We start from the raw sequence: 17,987 nt of genomic DNA on the forward strand, positions 1-17,987 counted from the left end.
TAAACATAACAAAGTTTACGTAATATAAGTTTGAAACAAAAGTNCATAAAATTCTAGATATAATGTGCGTTTCAAATTTATACGGACACGAAAAAAATTAAAGTGAAACCCAAATTTGCTGCATTAAATGAAAAATGTTTTATTAAAAATAACATGGAATTACATGTTTCCACACTGCAAAATAAGAATTTTAATCAAACATTAACATTTTTCACTGAAAATAACATTTTTGAAAATTCTGTACAAAAAACTGTTACATATTTATCTGGACAGGTGTTAAATTGCAAAGTTTTCTTACAATTTAATGGCCAATGTAATTGCCATTTAACTTAATTACATTAAATACTCGATTAGGCATTGTTTCAATTAGATTTCAGAAAAGAAATCTAATTGAAACAAGAAGAAATTCAATCTTAAGTTTATCCCAAGCATCTGAAATTGCTGCCTTCAAATCACGAATTGTGGAAAACTGCTTTCCATTGATATAAACTGTACGAACCATCATCCGCCAAAAATTTTCCATCGCATTCAGGTCAGGGTTGCTAGCAGGCCATGCCATCAGATTAATATTTTTACGTTTAAATCACATATTTGTTGATTTAGACGCATGCACAGGGGCGATGTCTTGTTGAAGGATCCAATTTGGTCCACAAATATTTGGTACAGCGTTTAAAAAATGATCTTCAAGCATGTCTTGATACTTCTCTGAAATCATTCTTTGAGTTATAAATGCTAAATCTGTGGTTCCATTGAATCCAAAAGCAGTGGCGTAGCGTGGGTGTCAGCCGCCCGGGGCGGAGGAAAATTTCGCCTCCCCTTATTTAGGTATCTCAATTTAAAAGACTAAAATTGAGTTTCGTCACAGAATAAGTAATGAAAATTTCCGTGCTAGTGTTGCCACCTTTTTAAAATCGCTGACCCGGACGGCAGGTGAGGTTTGTTTGAACAGAAGTTACGAATACATGCGTATATCATTTTGCAATGCGAAGAATAATTTGCAGTGCATGCCGGTTCTACATCAGTTATAGTTAGCGACTAGGGAAACTTGGATAGGAGTAACGCAAGTGATCTAGCTCTATTGGATATTGGAGGTGTATTTGATTACGAATGAATCGTACAAGCAAAAAAAAAGGTCGACAGGTTGCGCACGACATCCCCGGATGGCGAGTCGGATGGTAACACTATTCGGTGCTCATTTCAATCGGTCCGAATCGTAGGTGGACGAAAATATGAAATAAAGTGGTTCAAATTCTTACAAGATATTATTATTATTTATTGTGAATATTTGCCGCCCCCTAAAAGTGCCGCCCGGGGCGGACCGCCCCTACCGCCCCCTTACGCTACGCTACTGTCCAAAAGCACACCACATTGAGATATTATAAAGTATTACAATGAGATATGTAAGTTAATTTGCATATTTTAATGCTTGAAACAAAACAATATCCTATTTAAATCATGAAATGAGTGCCTGTCCTGATAAATATGTAACAGTTTTTTTCTACAAAATTTTCAAAAATAATATTTTCAGTGACAAAATGTTAATGTTTGATTAAAATTCTTATTTTGCAGTGTGGAAACATGTAAATCCATGTTATTTTTAATGAAACATTTTTCACTTAATGCAGCAAATTTGGGTTTCACATTAATTTTTTCGTGTCCGTATAAATTTGAAACACACATTATTTAGAAATAATTTATAGATTAATTTGGATCGGAAATCTCAATGTATTTTTTTTCCTGTAAAATTTTTATCATTACAAAGAAATAATTGAAGTCGTTTTTTGTCTTTTAAAGCTGAAAAATTGGCAGAATTTGACAGAACAACTGACAAATTTTACATTGTTATTGTTCATTATTGATTTTTCTTCTTTGCGAAATTTATAAACTAAATTTTAAAATTTAAATTCTTAATTATTAAATTGAACCAAAAAAAGTAAGTGAAACGTTCAATTTTTTTGTGAGACATTACTTATATTAGGCAACACCTATTATTCGAAATTTTAATATTTATCGAAATATATATATATATTATTACTTTTATGTTTTTGTGACCAAAGGGTCGGCACCTCTTTGGTGCCCTGTCAGGATGACACCACCGCGTCTCGACGGACACGGAAGCCGCGTTATTTAGGTCACGCGAGCGGTCGCGTAACGGAGCGATCAGAGTCGAGATAGAAGGAGAGACAACGCACCGGAAGTGATTTACTCAGACGCTTTTTAACGTAACAACTGTTTAATGGTTAACGATAGGATATACATTAGGGCTGCTGTTAGATACATTACTCGCTTTAGTATATAATAGTATTTAGATATTAAGATATTAAGATATTACGTTTCTTCCCGTTTTGAGAGAGAGAGTTTACAGAAGTTCGCGTGTCGATATTTACCTTGTATGGAATCCCAAAAGAAGACAGTTCCGGACTCAGAATACAGAAGACACAGTTCTTAGGCGTAGAAATATCCAAAGGCGAAGAAATATCCAAGGGCAAAGAAATATCCAAAGGCGAAGAANGTGTGAATAAAATATAACTTAAAATTTTGCACCCCATAATTGAGAAGTGCTTAGTTTCCCTATATGATAGATAGCGAAGGATGTCTAAATGAATGTATATGTAAAAAAATTTTTTTAAACTGATTAAATTTTTTTAAAAAATTTAAAAATAAAGAGTAAAAACAATAAACATAAAAAATGAATTGGCGTAAAGCTTATACAGTGTATATATTTATAAAAAAAATAATTGAATATTCAAAATTATTTTAAATAATTTGAATTAAAATAATTGAAACTAATTTGAAGGTAAACGCATTTATTTACAACACTACGTTATAAATTGAATACTACAACACAATATTCGTATTTAATGTATTAAACATATCATAGCGTTATTTATACTTTATATCAATAGAAGAGAAATTGTATGTAACGTGATTTCTAGAATATTATTATAATTTTTATTTTCACACAGTCTATAGATAGCTTACAAAACCTTTATTTTATAATTAGTAATACATATCGATACTGGAAACATAAATCTATATCATAATAGTGGGGAATTAACTAGTCACTGCGACATTTCATCGACAGGTCTACATCGGCAAATCCACACGAGACTATCTCGAATGAAGTCTCAAATTTCTCTTCTTAAATTAGTAATCCGTTAGGTATATTAAAGTAAGCTATTAAAATAAATATTATAATGATAACGTGACATTAATTTGTGGTTTTATCAGTGTGATAATTAATATTAAATATGGTGTAGTTTCCTGTCAGCATTTCCTGATATATCACACAGTAAAATTTGTTACTGAACTTACTTAAAACAAATTAAAAATTATGTAAATATTCAAGTGTAAATTACATAAGTATGCGCGAATACCTCATTTTTTCCTCTTCCAAATATTATTATCTTACAGTCAATAAATTTTAAATTACAATTGCCATTGAATTTCTTTTTTCAACGAAATACGATATATTATTCAAGTATTTGTTCTTGAATATACCACTGCAAGTGAAAGAATAAATTTGTCAACATCTAAATAAGCAAAACAGGTGGACATATAAATTATTATTGATGTTACTTTTTGATATAGAAAGATGTTAGTTATTGGTTTTGATGCCATCTCCTCATTTATGAGTTTCTTTAAATTCGATATTTCGAATTCATTGTCTTATGTGTAAGGAAAAAATTTCTTTATTTCGAAATAAAATAGCAAGTTTTATTTCAGCAGTTACTTTATTTTACTGTGTACAGAACTTTTATCTTTAATTTTAAAAATTTTTATGTTGTATTATACGTTCAATATTTATTTTTTAAATTTTCAACCTTGTATTTATAATTTTTATTGAAAAATATAAATTACGCAATTTTTTTTTCAATAAGCTATTCCTTTTGAAATTTAATAGTACATAATTAAATCTCAACTGATATTTTGTATTTATATCGACATTACTTGTCTTTAAATGTCATTGTTAAAGAAAAATAATTGTAAATGGGCATTCGTGGTATCAATGTTTACATAAACGTCATTTGATAGGATAAAACGACGAAAAAAATTAGTAATAAAAAACTAAGGTTAGTTTATATGAAAAACACCTGCCAATGAAAGAATAAAAAATGGAGATTCCATAGTATGTATAATCAGTTTAATAAAAGCTCAGAAGTTTTAGTATTCAGATATATATCGATATTTTTAGTATCCGGTGTCGCGATTTATTCGGCGGCAGATATATCGGGCTCTCTTTATCTCTCGAGAAGCGAGATATAACGATGGGCTACTGAAATAATATAAATATATGTATTAAATTATAGTTATATAATTTCAGCTTTTCGATTAAAAATTTACTATCTGAGCAGCTAGTTGAACACAACAAGTAAAAACAAAATACTTATTTGTAGCATTTTACCAGATAAACAGGCTGTTTGTAAAGTGTTTCAAGTTTTTCTCTGCTTTCAATGATTTTATAAACATCAGTATATTTTACTATCTTTATCAGGAAGTAATGTCCGTGGTAAATTATTTACTAGGCATGTTGTGTCAAAATAAGCCTAACGTTAATCGTTTAAAAATGGCCTATATTAAAATGTTACTCGTGCCTTAACCCTGATATTTCAAATCATTGTTAATTTAAAAACATGAAATATAATTTTATCCACATAATCACTTATTAGAAGTACTTAGATGTTATTTTCTATTGTATATTTATCTAACAAAATATAATTTCTTACAGAAATTGGCAGAAAAAACTCGAAAAAGCGGCTAATATCTAATTTTTTTATCGACGAAAATCAATCAATCAATCAACATTTATTTGCTACGGCATTCGCCTTTACAAAGGGGGTTACAAAATCGTGCAACATTAACAGATACAAACATAATTATACATAATTTCAAATACAAACATAATTATACATAATTTCAAAAATATTAAAACTTAATTAATAATGTGATGTTAACATGTTTAATAAATAACAGAAAAATTTATAAACTTTAAATAACATGTCAGAGCTTAAATTATCATCGTATAAACAAAACATATCAAAATTAGTCGTTAATAATGTATCCCTTAAATGTTCAGTAATTTCACAAGATACAAATAAATGGTTCTTAATATTTTCACAGAGTCGATTACATAAAGGGCAGTTAGAATGGGCGGAAATATTCATTCTACGCCTATTTAATATAATAGTATAGTCATTAAGTCGCAATTGAATTATCAAGGATTTAATATTATAACTTAAATTTGATAATAAATAATATCGAGGTGTCCATGGAGCTATTAAGGAAGTCTCAAAAAACCTACTCTTTTGTTCAATATATTGAATGTCTTGAGCCCAGTATTTATCTTTTAATGACTGAAATATTTCAGCCATAAAAAGGTTTTTATTTGAGACCTGAATATAATAGTCAGTAGAATAACCTAATTCAGACAATAAATTTTCAACTGAGGAGGACCAAGTTACAAACGAAGAATTTCCGACTGTTAATTTCAATTTGTTATAAATCAACTTTCTAGGGTCGCAATCTGGTAACTCCAAAATTTTACTCCAGTATCTAAAAATACTCATTGTTAAACGTATAGCCATTGGTGGACGACCCAATTCAAATCTTAAGACAGGTCCAGGCACCGAACGATTAATATGAAATATCGATCTAATAAATCTCAATTGCGTCTTCTCCAATTTATCAACAAAAGATGGTCCCCAAATAGGGAACATATACCCCAAACTTGAACGTATCAAGGAGTCAAACAATCGATAATACGACTTAATAGAAGACTGCTTCATTCTGACCATAAGTTTTATTAAATTAGAAAGCTGTAGTTTATATTTCAAAAACAATTTATCTAAGTGAAAAGAAAAAGAACCCTGTGGAGTAAAATAAATACCCAGATACTTATAGGACGAAACTATTTCCAATTCAGAGTTAAATAAATAAAATTTATCAGCTTTCCCCAGTCTACCCCCTCTCCGAAAAACCATCACTTTAGATTTAGTCTCATTAATAAGTAATTTATTAGACTTACAGTAATCTTGTAAAAGGTCAAGTTTTTTCTGAAGACCAATAGGTGAATACGAAAATATTACAATATCGTCAGCAAACAAAAGACAGTTCAATTCTACCTCTGGTGATATGGATATACCCATTGTATTATGATTACAAAAAAATTCCGAGAGATCATTAACGAATAAATTAAACAAAATAGGACTAAGAGGTTCACCTTGTGGAAGCCCTTTATTAGCAGTTACCGCCTCCGAAAGACAATGATTAACTTCTATTTGATAAATGGTGTTCAAAAACAATAGTCTTATAAGATTAATAAAAGATAATGACATGCCTATTCGAGAAAGCTTCGACCATAAAATATCATGATCTATTGCATCAAACGCCTTTGACAAATCAATAAATCCAACGTATAATTTCCTCCGCTTCTTAGTCAAATTTAATTGCAAAATTCCAAGAAATATAAACAAATTATAATCAACACCTCTATTCGCTACAAAAGCACCTTGACCAATAGAAATAGTGTGATACCGCTCAAGCCAAAGACGTAAACGATTAGCCAATAACGTAGAAAAAATTTTTCTAATTACACTAATTAGCGATATCGGACGATAATTCATAGGATCAAACCGATTACCCTTCTTATATATCATTTTTAAACAAATATTTTTCCAAGTAATGGGAAAAGAATAATTAGTTTTAAAATTATTAAACATAGATAACAAATCGTTTAGAATATTAGTCGGGAGGAATTTAACCATCTCAGCCTTAACAGCATCTAGTCCAGGGGCTTTATTATTTTTTAAAGATCGTACCACAAATTGTAATTCATCAAATGTAAAATTTCCATCGAGCAATGGATCCATATTAACATTAGTACAAATAGACAGTACAACTAAAGATGGTCCAGAAAAAAATTTTCTCAAGTAATCCGACCAATCACGAATAGAGATGTTATTATACACAGCTTTACCATGTCTAAATTTATTAACAATTTTCCAAAATTCTGCAGAGTTTTTAATATGTGATAATTGGAAGTTAATCTTATTCCAAAATAGTTTCTTTTTGGCTTTACATATAGATTTAAAAGTTTTTTCCAAGTTAGAATAAATAATAAAGTGTTGTTCAGTTCTTGATCGCCTAAATGCTCGTAAAGCACGATTCTTCTCTCTCTTCAATCGTAGGCAATCAATGTCAAACCAAGACTTAACAAATTTTCTTGAACAATGATGTTTAACATACATATTACTTTGAGTTACAGACTCAAGAATCACGTCAACAAAGGACGAATAAAAAGAAAAGGAATCCAGAAAAAATCCACCCTTAATATCTGCATATCGCTTAGTGACATTATACAAATACTTATCCAAACATGAAGATCTCCACACGTAACAACGTATCTCAGCAGGCAATTCTTTACTAAGAAAAAGAGAGTCAAACCTGAGCTCAACAGAAATAGGGAGATGGTCAGAATCAAATTTATTTAAAACTCTAAAGTCCACTAAGTTATCAACTAGTTCAGGATTAATAGCTATCAAGTCGATAACTGATGCACCCAAAGAGGAAATAAATGTAAAATTAGCAGGAGAATCAGTAACAAAACGACCATTCAATAGAATCATTCCATAAGATTTGACCAAGTTCAAAAATCTTTTTCCTCTACAGTTAAAAATTTTATCGTTAGATTTTCTAATATTATGAAAATTTCTATTAGAACCTATATACAATGTATCTATTTCGGAAGCAATTCTAGCGTTAGAATCACCAAGAATCAGAATGTCATCATCATCTTTAAAATCCAGAATCAATCTATCAAGATACTCGATCAATGAATCATATTTATGAATAGACATATAAACCAGAACAATTAAAAGCCCAGGACGATTTTTAAACATAGGTTTATCAAATATGAGTTTAGCCACAATAAAGTTATCAGAAAGATGACAAATTTCCAACTTACCAAGTTTCCGAGAAACCATTAGAAACAAGCCTCCAGACGGTCTTCCAGGTCCCTCTAGTTTATGAGCTAACATTTCAGTAAAATAGAATTGAGAGTCCAATGATGAAAGAAAAGATTTCACCGAAAATGTCATCCATGATTCAGTTATACCAACAATATGATATGATAATACAAAATCAACAAAACTCTTATCAGAAAAGTTATCAAACAATGAACCTTGACTATTCCATGATAATACCTTTAGCGTATAAAAAACCTCTGAATGAGGAGTAACAGTTGAAATTTTTAATTCTCGTCCATTCGTCGATCCAACGTCTTCCCTGGTAATAAAAAAGGTTCAATTTTCATTAGCTTATTGCTTATTAAATCAAACGTAAAGTTTTCTCCGTTTACTGTTAGACAATCAGCTCTCATATACGCATCTTTTCCAGTCTTCTTAGCCTCTTGATAGAAAGGAAAAAGACCTTTCCTCCTAAGTCTCGATCTCCAATATAAATCATCGAAAAACTTTACCCTAGAGCATCCTTCTCTCTTCTGAATATTATGAACATTCCGGTAAATTAGTTTTTTATCGGAGACAATGTCAAGTTTAGCCACCACCAATTTATTTTTTGAGATTATTTTAAGATCTTTTATCAAAATTGAGTCACCACTAGGTCTTTTAATAGATGACAAAATGTCAGAAGCCAAGGACAAGATTTCAGACGAGTTTCCCTCTAAACCAGCAATAACAATATTATTTCTCTGACGTTCATTTATCGATGAATCTAAAAGATATAAGAAATAGGAGGTCGAAGCAGTAAATGAGGTATTTAAATTAGAAATTTCCTCCACCTTCTTCTCTACATTGAGAAGACGTTGTTCAAAATCTTTATGCAAATTTGCCAGCCATTCGAATTTAGTAGATAAATCTTCAAGTTTAGTCAAAATGGTATCAAATTTTTCCTCTAAAAAGGAAAATAAATTTTGGGGTACATTTGAAGAAGAACCCGAAGGAGGAAAAAACTTTTCCAATCGCTGAGATTTCAAAGTCGGTTCACTAGGAGATCTTTGACGTTTTCCAACAACTGATATGGACGACTTTGAAATAGGGGAGGAAGGTGGAGTACGAGACATCGGTCCAGGATTAGATTCAATACCTCCAATTACCAATAAAGCACGTAATAATAAATATATATCAAATTCTTTGATGAAACCAAGATAAAGAATCAAACACTTTGTAAAAGCAAACATATCCAAAGCACTATAATTCAACAAAAACAGCTCTCTCAAAAACTCACCAACACTGACGAACGTCAGAAGCGCCCCCCATAACGACGAAAATAGAAAAGGATAAAAATAAAATCGTCCAATTAATTTTTGAAAATTTTCAGCACCATATTCTTTAAATGAACTTTATTTATTTTTTATTTTTTTGAAAATGCAATGATGAAATTTTGGCCGAGAGGAGTAGTCGTGCTCCGATGTACTTGAAAAGACCAGTGTATATGCTACTTTTTCCGGTTATTTCATGAAGTTGTGGTAAGTCTCTGGCCAAAATTCGATCTGATGATGCAAAGACTGTCTTGTAGAAGGCACATCTTTTGCTTCCGATGTGATAATGTTGTGCACATGCTAACAAAGAATTGGCATGTTGTGTCGATAATATTCTGTATGTCTGCTGCTTTCAGATCAAAGGTTAAATCGTAGGGCACGTATAATATGTGTTGTGGGGTACAGTACGTGTGATAACATATTTCTCGAATATGCATAGAGTAGTTATGCTGAGGTTAATAAAAGATTGTTTGCGACGACACGTTTTCCTTTAAAGGAACATACTAAATTAGCAACAGAACATACTTTAATGCGATTATATTCCAATTATCGGTACTTTACTTTCAAGTATTCATAATTGTTATTCCTTAGTCTGTCTCATGGCTACTTCTGATGGCATGAATATACTTTGTGAAGTTGAACTACATGTAAATGCCGAATCCAGATTTGATATAAAAATCGTTCTGAGACACTTTGAATACGTTGCTGAAAGAAGAAGGAGGTAATAGCGGGATTATCATCAAAGACAAATATGGCGCTTTTATGGAGGATGTTAAACAGGCAAAAGCAAGGCCGAAAAAGAGAGTATCGACTAAGAAAATATGATGTTATTGAAGTTAACGGCAAAAAAAAATCTTATTATGCCACCAACCGGACACAATAGTGGTATTTTGTACTATGTGCATACAGAAGAATTATTTGACATATTGCACTATACTCACTTGAAAATTGAACTCGGAGGACAGACAGGGGTGGCAAAGAATCTACAAACTAAGTGCAAAGATGTCACCATAGAAGTATTACGTTGTATCTCCGCTTATGCAAGCTATCTCATACCAAACTGTTAAATCCCAACAAAGGTCCAATTTCTAAATCTTTGATATTTAAAAAAATTTAACTCGAATTACCAGGTAGATCTTATAGACATGCAAAGTAACCCTGATGGCAAGTACAACTTTATACTCAATCGGATCCATTTAACCAAGTTTATATTATTGTAACCTCTGAAAAGTTAGAGCATGAGAAGTTGCTTACCAGCTACTGATATCTTCACCACTACAGGTGTACCAAGTGTTCTTTAATCAGATAATGGGTCATTAAATTGTGACAAATGTACAATTTTTAAACGTAAATTTAATCAATTACAGCTGGTTAAATTTTATAAATACAAGTATATAAAATTTTTAAATATGTCTTTCTAATTTTCACAAAAAATTAAGTGTGGGAGAATAACATTTAAATTTTGTTTCATACCAATAATATATAGATAAATTTTTATCAAATAATTATTTGAATACATTAAATTCAATGTACACTTGTCGCAATTTTTTTACATTTAAGGTAAGTGTAACTGTAAATAGTTTATTGATAATTTAACGTTGATTTTATTAAAAAATACAAGACATTCGCAATATTCTGATCTTTATGGAAAATTAGCTAAACTGATTAGAGTTCCTTTCGTGTTCATTTCGAGAAATTTTGTCAGAAGAAAGTTCTTTACAGTAGTGACATTCGAATTTTTTTTCCATTACCATTTCTGAGAAGAGTTCAACTTGTGAGGATCTTTCCAATTGTCAAATTTCTAAATCGATGTTAAAGCGTTCAAGAAATTTTTCGGCTTCTCTTGATGTAAAAATAATTTCGCCCGAAGAAACTTCGTAGGCCTACACACTAAATTGATTCTGTTGCTTCAGCAATTGTCGAAGCTCTTTGATACGATTCAGCCTGCACTTGTTCAGCATATTGTATTCTTTCTTAAAAGTAAACAAATAATATGATTGTATTTAAGTAATTATAATATAAATTAAAATAATTAATTTTTATGATATTTGAGATTAAAATTTCTACAATATTTAAAATTTTCACGATTTTCCTGTACAGCTTAAAAAGTATTTACATCATTGAGAAATAATATTTTGTTATTATAATATTCGTGCGACGTTTAGTTGGAAGAAACGACATTATGCTTAATTAAATACTTGGCCGATTGATAGAAGTAACGAGATTCTTCGGATATTTATGAAATACATAAAATTTAGATATCTTCTATGCGAAGTTCGTGATTTTGAAATATAAAAAAAAGGTTAATAGTATAATTTCAATTTTTTCACATTTATAACGTTCACAACCAAATGGCGTGAAGCTGTGGCTTTTATATATGATGAAGATTGTCACTTTTTCTTATAATAATTTATAAAACTACAGAGATTTAACTTTATTTCTTTTATAAATTTGTTAAGTTTTTATGTTTCAGTAACCAAATTATGTGAGTTTCTATTAATTCAGTTATGAATACAGTAAGGCCCCACTTAATTAAGGGATATTTCGCACTATGACCGACTGGTCTGACCCGACCGATCCTGTGATCGGTATGACTAGTAATAAAAGCATTCACATTGAGCACGATTATATGTCGGTGGCCGATTCGCGAGGACCAACCGGAACGGGTGTTAGAAATCGTTTTAAGTTTTTCTAATTTTCAAAAATATTTTTGTAATCTACTTGGTTAAACTTTGTGGATATGATCTTACGTCGTTTATGAATTCTTTCGAAAAGTCTTAATAATAATATCTTTAAACGAGGTCATTTTAACATAAAGTAAATAGGGAAATGAGAACATGCGACCAAACATAACACATTATACTTTAATTTTAAGTCATTTTTATATTAACTTACATAATAATATATGTTAAATAAAACACAAACATATGCACACAGAAACNTTGTATTTATAATTTTTATTGAAAAATATAAATTACGCAATTTTTTTTTCAATAAGCTATTCCTTTTGAAATTTAATAGTACATAATTAAATCTCAACTGATATTTTGTATTTATATCGACATTACTTGTCTTTAAATGTCATTGTTAAAGAAAAATAATTGTAAATGGGCATTCGTGGTATCAATGTTTACATAAACGTCATTTGATAGGATAAAACGACGAAAAAAATTAGTAATAAAAAACTAAGGTTAGTTTATATGAAAAACACCTGCCAATGAAAGAATAAAAAATGGAGATTCCATAGTATGTATAATCAGTTTAATAAAAGCTCAGAAGTTTTAGTATTCAGATATATATCGATATTTTTAGTATCCGGTGTCGCGATTTATTCGGCGGCAGATATATCGGGCTCTCTTTATCTCTCGAGAAGCGAGATATAACGATGGGCTACTGAAATAATATAAATATATGTATTAAATTATAGTTATATAATTTCAGCTTTTCGATTAAAAATTTACTATCTGAGCAGCTAGTTGAACACAACAAGTAAAAACAAAATACTTATTTGTAGCATTTTACCAGATAAACAGGCTGTTTGTAAAGTGTTTCAAGTTTTTCTCTGCTTTCAATGATTTTATAAACATCAGTATATTTTACTATCTTTATCAGGAAGTAATGTCCGTGGTAAATTATTTACTAGGCATGTTGTGTCAAAATAAGCCTAACGTTAATCGTTTAAAAATGGCCTATATTAAAATGTTACTCGTGCCTTAACCCTGATATTTCAAATCATTGTTAATTTAAAAACATGAAATATAATTTTATCCACATAATCACTTATTAGAAGTACTTAGATGTTATTTTCTATTGTATATTTATCTAACAAAATATAATTTCTTACAGAAATTGGCAGAAAAAACTCGAAAAAGCGGCTAATATCTAATTTTTTTATCGACGAAAATCAATCAATCAATCAACATTTATTTGCTACGGCATTCGCCTTTACAAAGGGGGTTACAAAATCGTGCAACATTAACAGATACAAACATAATTATACATAATTTCAAATACAAACATAATTATACATAATTTCAAAAATATTAAAACTTAATTAATAATGTGATGTTAACATGTTTAATAAATAACAGAAAAATTTATAAACTTTAAATAACATGTCAGAGCTTAAATTATCATCGTATAAACAAAACATATCAAAATTAGTCGTTAATAATGTATCCCTTAAATGTTCAGTAATTTCACAAGATACAAATAAATGGTTCTTAATATTTTCACAGAGTCGATTACATAAAGGGCAGTTAGAATGGGCGGAAATATTCATTCTACGCCTATTTAATATAATAGTATAGTCATTAAGTCGCAATTGAATTATCAAGGATTTAATATTATAACTTAAATTTGATAATAAATAATATCGAGGTGTCCATGGAGCTATTGAGGAAGTCTCAAAAAACCTACTCTTTTGTTCAATATATTGAATGTCTTGAGCCCAGTATTTATCTTTTAATGACTGAAATATTTCAGCCATAAAAAGGTTTTTATTTGAGACCTGAATATAATAGTCAGTAGAATAACCTAATTCAGACAATAAATTTTCAACTGAGGAGGACCAAGTTACAAACGAAGAATTTCCGACTATTAATTTCAATTTGTTATAAATCAACTTTCTAGGGTCGCAATCTGGTAACTCCAAAATTTTACTCCAGTATCTAAAAATACTCATTGTTAAACGTATAGCCATTGGTGGACGACCCAATTCAAATCTTAAGACAGGTCCAGGCACCGAACGATTAATATGAAATATCGATCTAATAAATCTCAATTGCGTCTTCTCCAATTTATCAACAAAAGATGGTCCCCAAATAGGGAACATATACCCCAAACTTGAACGTATCAAGGAGTCAAACAATCGATAATACGACTTAATAGAAGACTGCTTCATTCTGACCATAAGTTTTATTAAATTAGAAAGCTGTAGTTTATATTTCAAAAACAATTTATCTAAGTGAAAAGAAAAAGAACCCTGTGGAGTAAAATAAATACCCAGATACTTATAGGACGAAACTATCTCCAATTCAGAGTTAAATAAATAAAATTTATCAGCTTTCCCCAGTCTACCCCCTCTCCGAAAAACCATTACTTTAGATTTAGTCTCATTAATAAGTAATTTATTAGACTTACAGTAATCTTGTAAAATATCAAGTTTTTTCTGAAGACCAATAGGTGAATACGAAAATATTACAATATCGTCAGCAAACAAAAGACAGTTCAATTCTACCTCTGGTGATATGGATATACCCATTGTATTATGATTACAAAAAAATTCCGAGAGATCATTAACGAATAAATTAAACAAAATAGGACTAAGAGGTTCACCTTGTGGAAGCCCTTTATTAGCAGTTACCGCCTCCGAAAGACAATGATTAACTTCTATTTGATAAATGGTGTTCGAAAACAATTGTCTTATAAGATTAATAAAAGATGATGACATGCCTATTCGAGAAAGCTTCGACCATAAAATATCATGATCTATTGCATCAAACGCCTTTGACAAATCAATAAATCCAACATATAATTTCCTCCGCTTCTTAGTCAAATTTAATTGCAAAATTCCAAGAAATATAAACAAATTATAATCAACACCTCTATTCGCTACAAAAGCACCTTGACCAATAGAAATAGTGTGATACCGCTCAAGCCAAAGACGTAAACGATTAGCCAATAACGTAGAAAAAATTTTTCTAATTACACTAATTAGCGATATCGGACGATAATTCATAGGATCAAACCGATTACCCTTCTTATATATCATTTTTAAACAAATATTTTTCCAAGTAATGGGAAAAGAATAATTAGTTTTAAAATTATTAAACATAGATAACAAATCGTTTAGAATATTAGTCGGGAGGAATTTAACCATCTCAGCCTTAACAGCATCTAGTCCAGGGGCTTTATTATTTTTTAAAGATCGTACCACAAATTGTAATTCATCAAATGTAAAATTTCCATCGAGCAATGGATCCATATTAACATTAGTACAAATAGACAGTACAACTAAAGATGGTCCAGAAAAAAATTTTCTCAAGTAATCCGACCAATCACGAATAGAGATGTTATTATACACAGCTTTACCATGTCTAAATTTATTAACAATTTTCCAAAATTCTGCAGAGTTTTTAATATGTGATAATTGGAAGTTAATCTTATTCCAAAATAGTTTCTTTTTGGCTTTACATATAGATTTAAAAGTTTTTTCCAAGTTAGAATAAATAATAAAGTGTTGTTCAGTTCTTGATCGCCTAAATGCTCGTAAAGCACGATTCTTCTCTCTCTTCAATCGTAGGCAATCAATGTCAAACCAAGACTTAACAAATTTTCTTGAACAATGATGTTTAACATACATATTACTTTGAGTTACAGACTCAAGAATCACGTCAACAAAGGACGAATAAAAAGAAAAGGAATCCAGAAAAAATCCACCCTTAATATCTGCATATCGCTTAGTGACATTGTACAAATACTTATCCAAACATGAAGATCTCCACACGTAACAACGTATCTCAGCAGGCAATTCTTTACTAAGAAAAAGAGAGTCAAACCTGAGCTCAACAGAAATAGGGAGATGGTCAGAATCAAATTTATTTAAAACTCTAAAGTCCACTAAGTTATCAACTAGTTCAGGATTAATAGCTATCAAGTCGATAACTGATGCACCCAAAGAGGAAATAAATGTAAAATTAGCAGGAGAATCAGTAACAAAACGACCATTCAATAGAATCATTCCATAAGATTTGACCAAGTTCAAAAATCTTTTTCCTCTACAGTTAAAAATTTTATCGTTAGATTTTCTAATATTATGAAAATTTCTATTAGAACCTATATACAATGTATCTATTTCGGAAGCAATTCTAGCGTTAGAATCACCAAGGATCAGAATGTCATCATCATCTTTAAAATCCAGAATCAATCTATCAAGATACTCGATCAATGAATCATATTTATGAATAGACATATAAACCAGAACAATTAAAAGCCCAGGACGATTTTTAAACATAGGTTTATCAAATATGAGTTTAGCCACAATAAAGTTATCAGAAAGATGACAAATTTCCAACTTACCAAGTTTCCGAGAAACCATTAGAAACAAGCCTCCAGACGGTCTTCCAGGTCCCTCTAGTTTATGAGCTAACATTTCAGTAAAATAGAATTGAGAGTCCAATGATGAAAGAAAAGATTTCACCGAAAATGTCATCCATGATTCAGTTATACCAACAATATGATATGATGATACAAAATCAACAAAACTCTTGTCAGAAAAGTTATCAAACAATGAACCTTGACTATTCCATGATAATACCTTTAGCGTATAAAAAACCTCTGAATGAGGAGTAACAGTTGAAATTTTTAATTCTCGTCCATTCGTCGATCCAACGTCTTCCCTGGTAATAAAAAAGGTTCAATTTTCATTAGCTTATTGCTTATTAAATCAAACGTAAAGTTTTCTCCGTTTACTGTTAGACAATCAGCTCTCATATACGCATCTTTTCCAGTCTTCTTAGCCTCTTGATAGAAAGGAAAAAGACCTTTCCTCCTAAGTCTCGATCTCCAATATAAATCATCGAAAAACTTTACCCTAGAGCATCCTTCTCTCTTCTGAATATTATGAACATTCCGGTAAATTAGTTTTTTATCGGAGACAATGTCAAGTTTAGCCACCACCAATTTATTTTTTGAGATTATTTTAAGATCTTTTATCAAAATTGAGTCACCACTAGGTCTTTTAATAGATGACAAAATGTCAGAAGCCAAGGACAAGATTTCAGACGAGTTTCCCTCTAAACCAGCAATAACAATATTATTTCTCTGACGTTCATTTATCGATGAATCTAAAAGATATAAGAAATAGGAGGTCGAAGCAGTAAATGAGGTATTTAAATTAGAAATTTCCTCCACCTTCTTCTCTACATTGAGAAGACGTTGTTCAAAATCTTTATGCAAATTTGCCAGCCATTCGAATTTAGTAGATAAATCTTCAAGTTTAGTCAAAATGGTATCAAATTTTTCCTCTAAAAAGGAAAATAAATTTTGGGGTACATTTGAAGAAGAACCCGAAGGAGGAAAAAACTTTTCCAATCGCTGAGATTTCAAAGTCGGTTCACTAGGAGATCTTTGACGTTTTCCAACAACTGATATGGACGACTTTGAAATAGGGGAGGAAGGTGGAGTACGAGACATCGGTCCAGGATTAGATTCAATACCTCCAATTACCAATAAAGCACGTAATAATAAATATATATCAAATTCTTTGATGAAACCAAGATAAAGAATCAAACACTTTGTAAAAGCAAACATATCCAAAGCACTATAATTCAACAAAAACAGCTCTCTCAAAAACTCACCAACACTGACGAACGTCAGAAGCGCCCCCCATAACGACGAAAATAGAAAAGGATAAAAATAAAATCGTCCAATTAATTTTTGAAAATTTTCAGCACCATATTCTTTAAATGAACTTTATTTATTTTTTATTTTTTTGAAAATGCAATGATGAAATTTTGGCCGAGAGGAGTAGTCGTGCTCCGATGTACTTGAAAAGACCAGTGTATATGCTACTTTTTCCGGTTATTTCATGAAGTTGTGGTAAGTCTCTGGCCAAAATTCGATCTGATGATGCAAAGACTGTCTTGTAGAAGGCACATCTTTTGCTTCCGATGTGATAATGTTGTGCACATGCTAACAAAGAATTGGC

At 30.6% G+C, this 17,987-nt stretch overlaps 1 protein-coding gene across 1 annotated transcript; it reads right to left on the reverse strand.

Moving 5' to 3' along the window:
* Positions 1-13,436: 13,436 nt before the first annotated feature.
* LOC111633609 lies at positions 13,437-17,620 on the reverse strand. Its single transcript, XM_023378215.1, has 2 exons — positions 16,358-17,620; positions 13,437-13,566 (listed from the first exon to the last, which is right to left on the reverse strand). The coding sequence occupies exon 1, from the start codon at positions 17,588-17,590 to the stop codon at positions 16,643-16,645; it is 948 nt and encodes a 315-aa protein (XP_023233983.1). The 5' UTR covers positions 17,591-17,620; the 3' UTR covers positions 13,437-13,566; positions 16,358-16,642.
* Positions 17,621-17,987: the final 367 nt, after the last annotated feature.

Source organism: Centruroides sculpturatus, unplaced genomic scaffold, assembly GCF_000671375.1.
Source record: "Centruroides sculpturatus isolate CEXI.00-Female unplaced genomic scaffold, Cexi_2.0 scaffold779, whole genome shotgun sequence".
NCBI classification, from domain to species: Eukaryota; Metazoa; Arthropoda; class Arachnida; order Scorpiones; family Buthidae; genus Centruroides; species Centruroides sculpturatus.

Bases quoted from the DNA above. Each gene is read 5' to 3' on its own strand.
- LOC111633609 (XM_023378215.1), bottom strand. From the start codon at position 17,590: ATGTTTGCTTTTACAAAGTGTTTGATTCTTTATCTTGGTTTCATCAAA.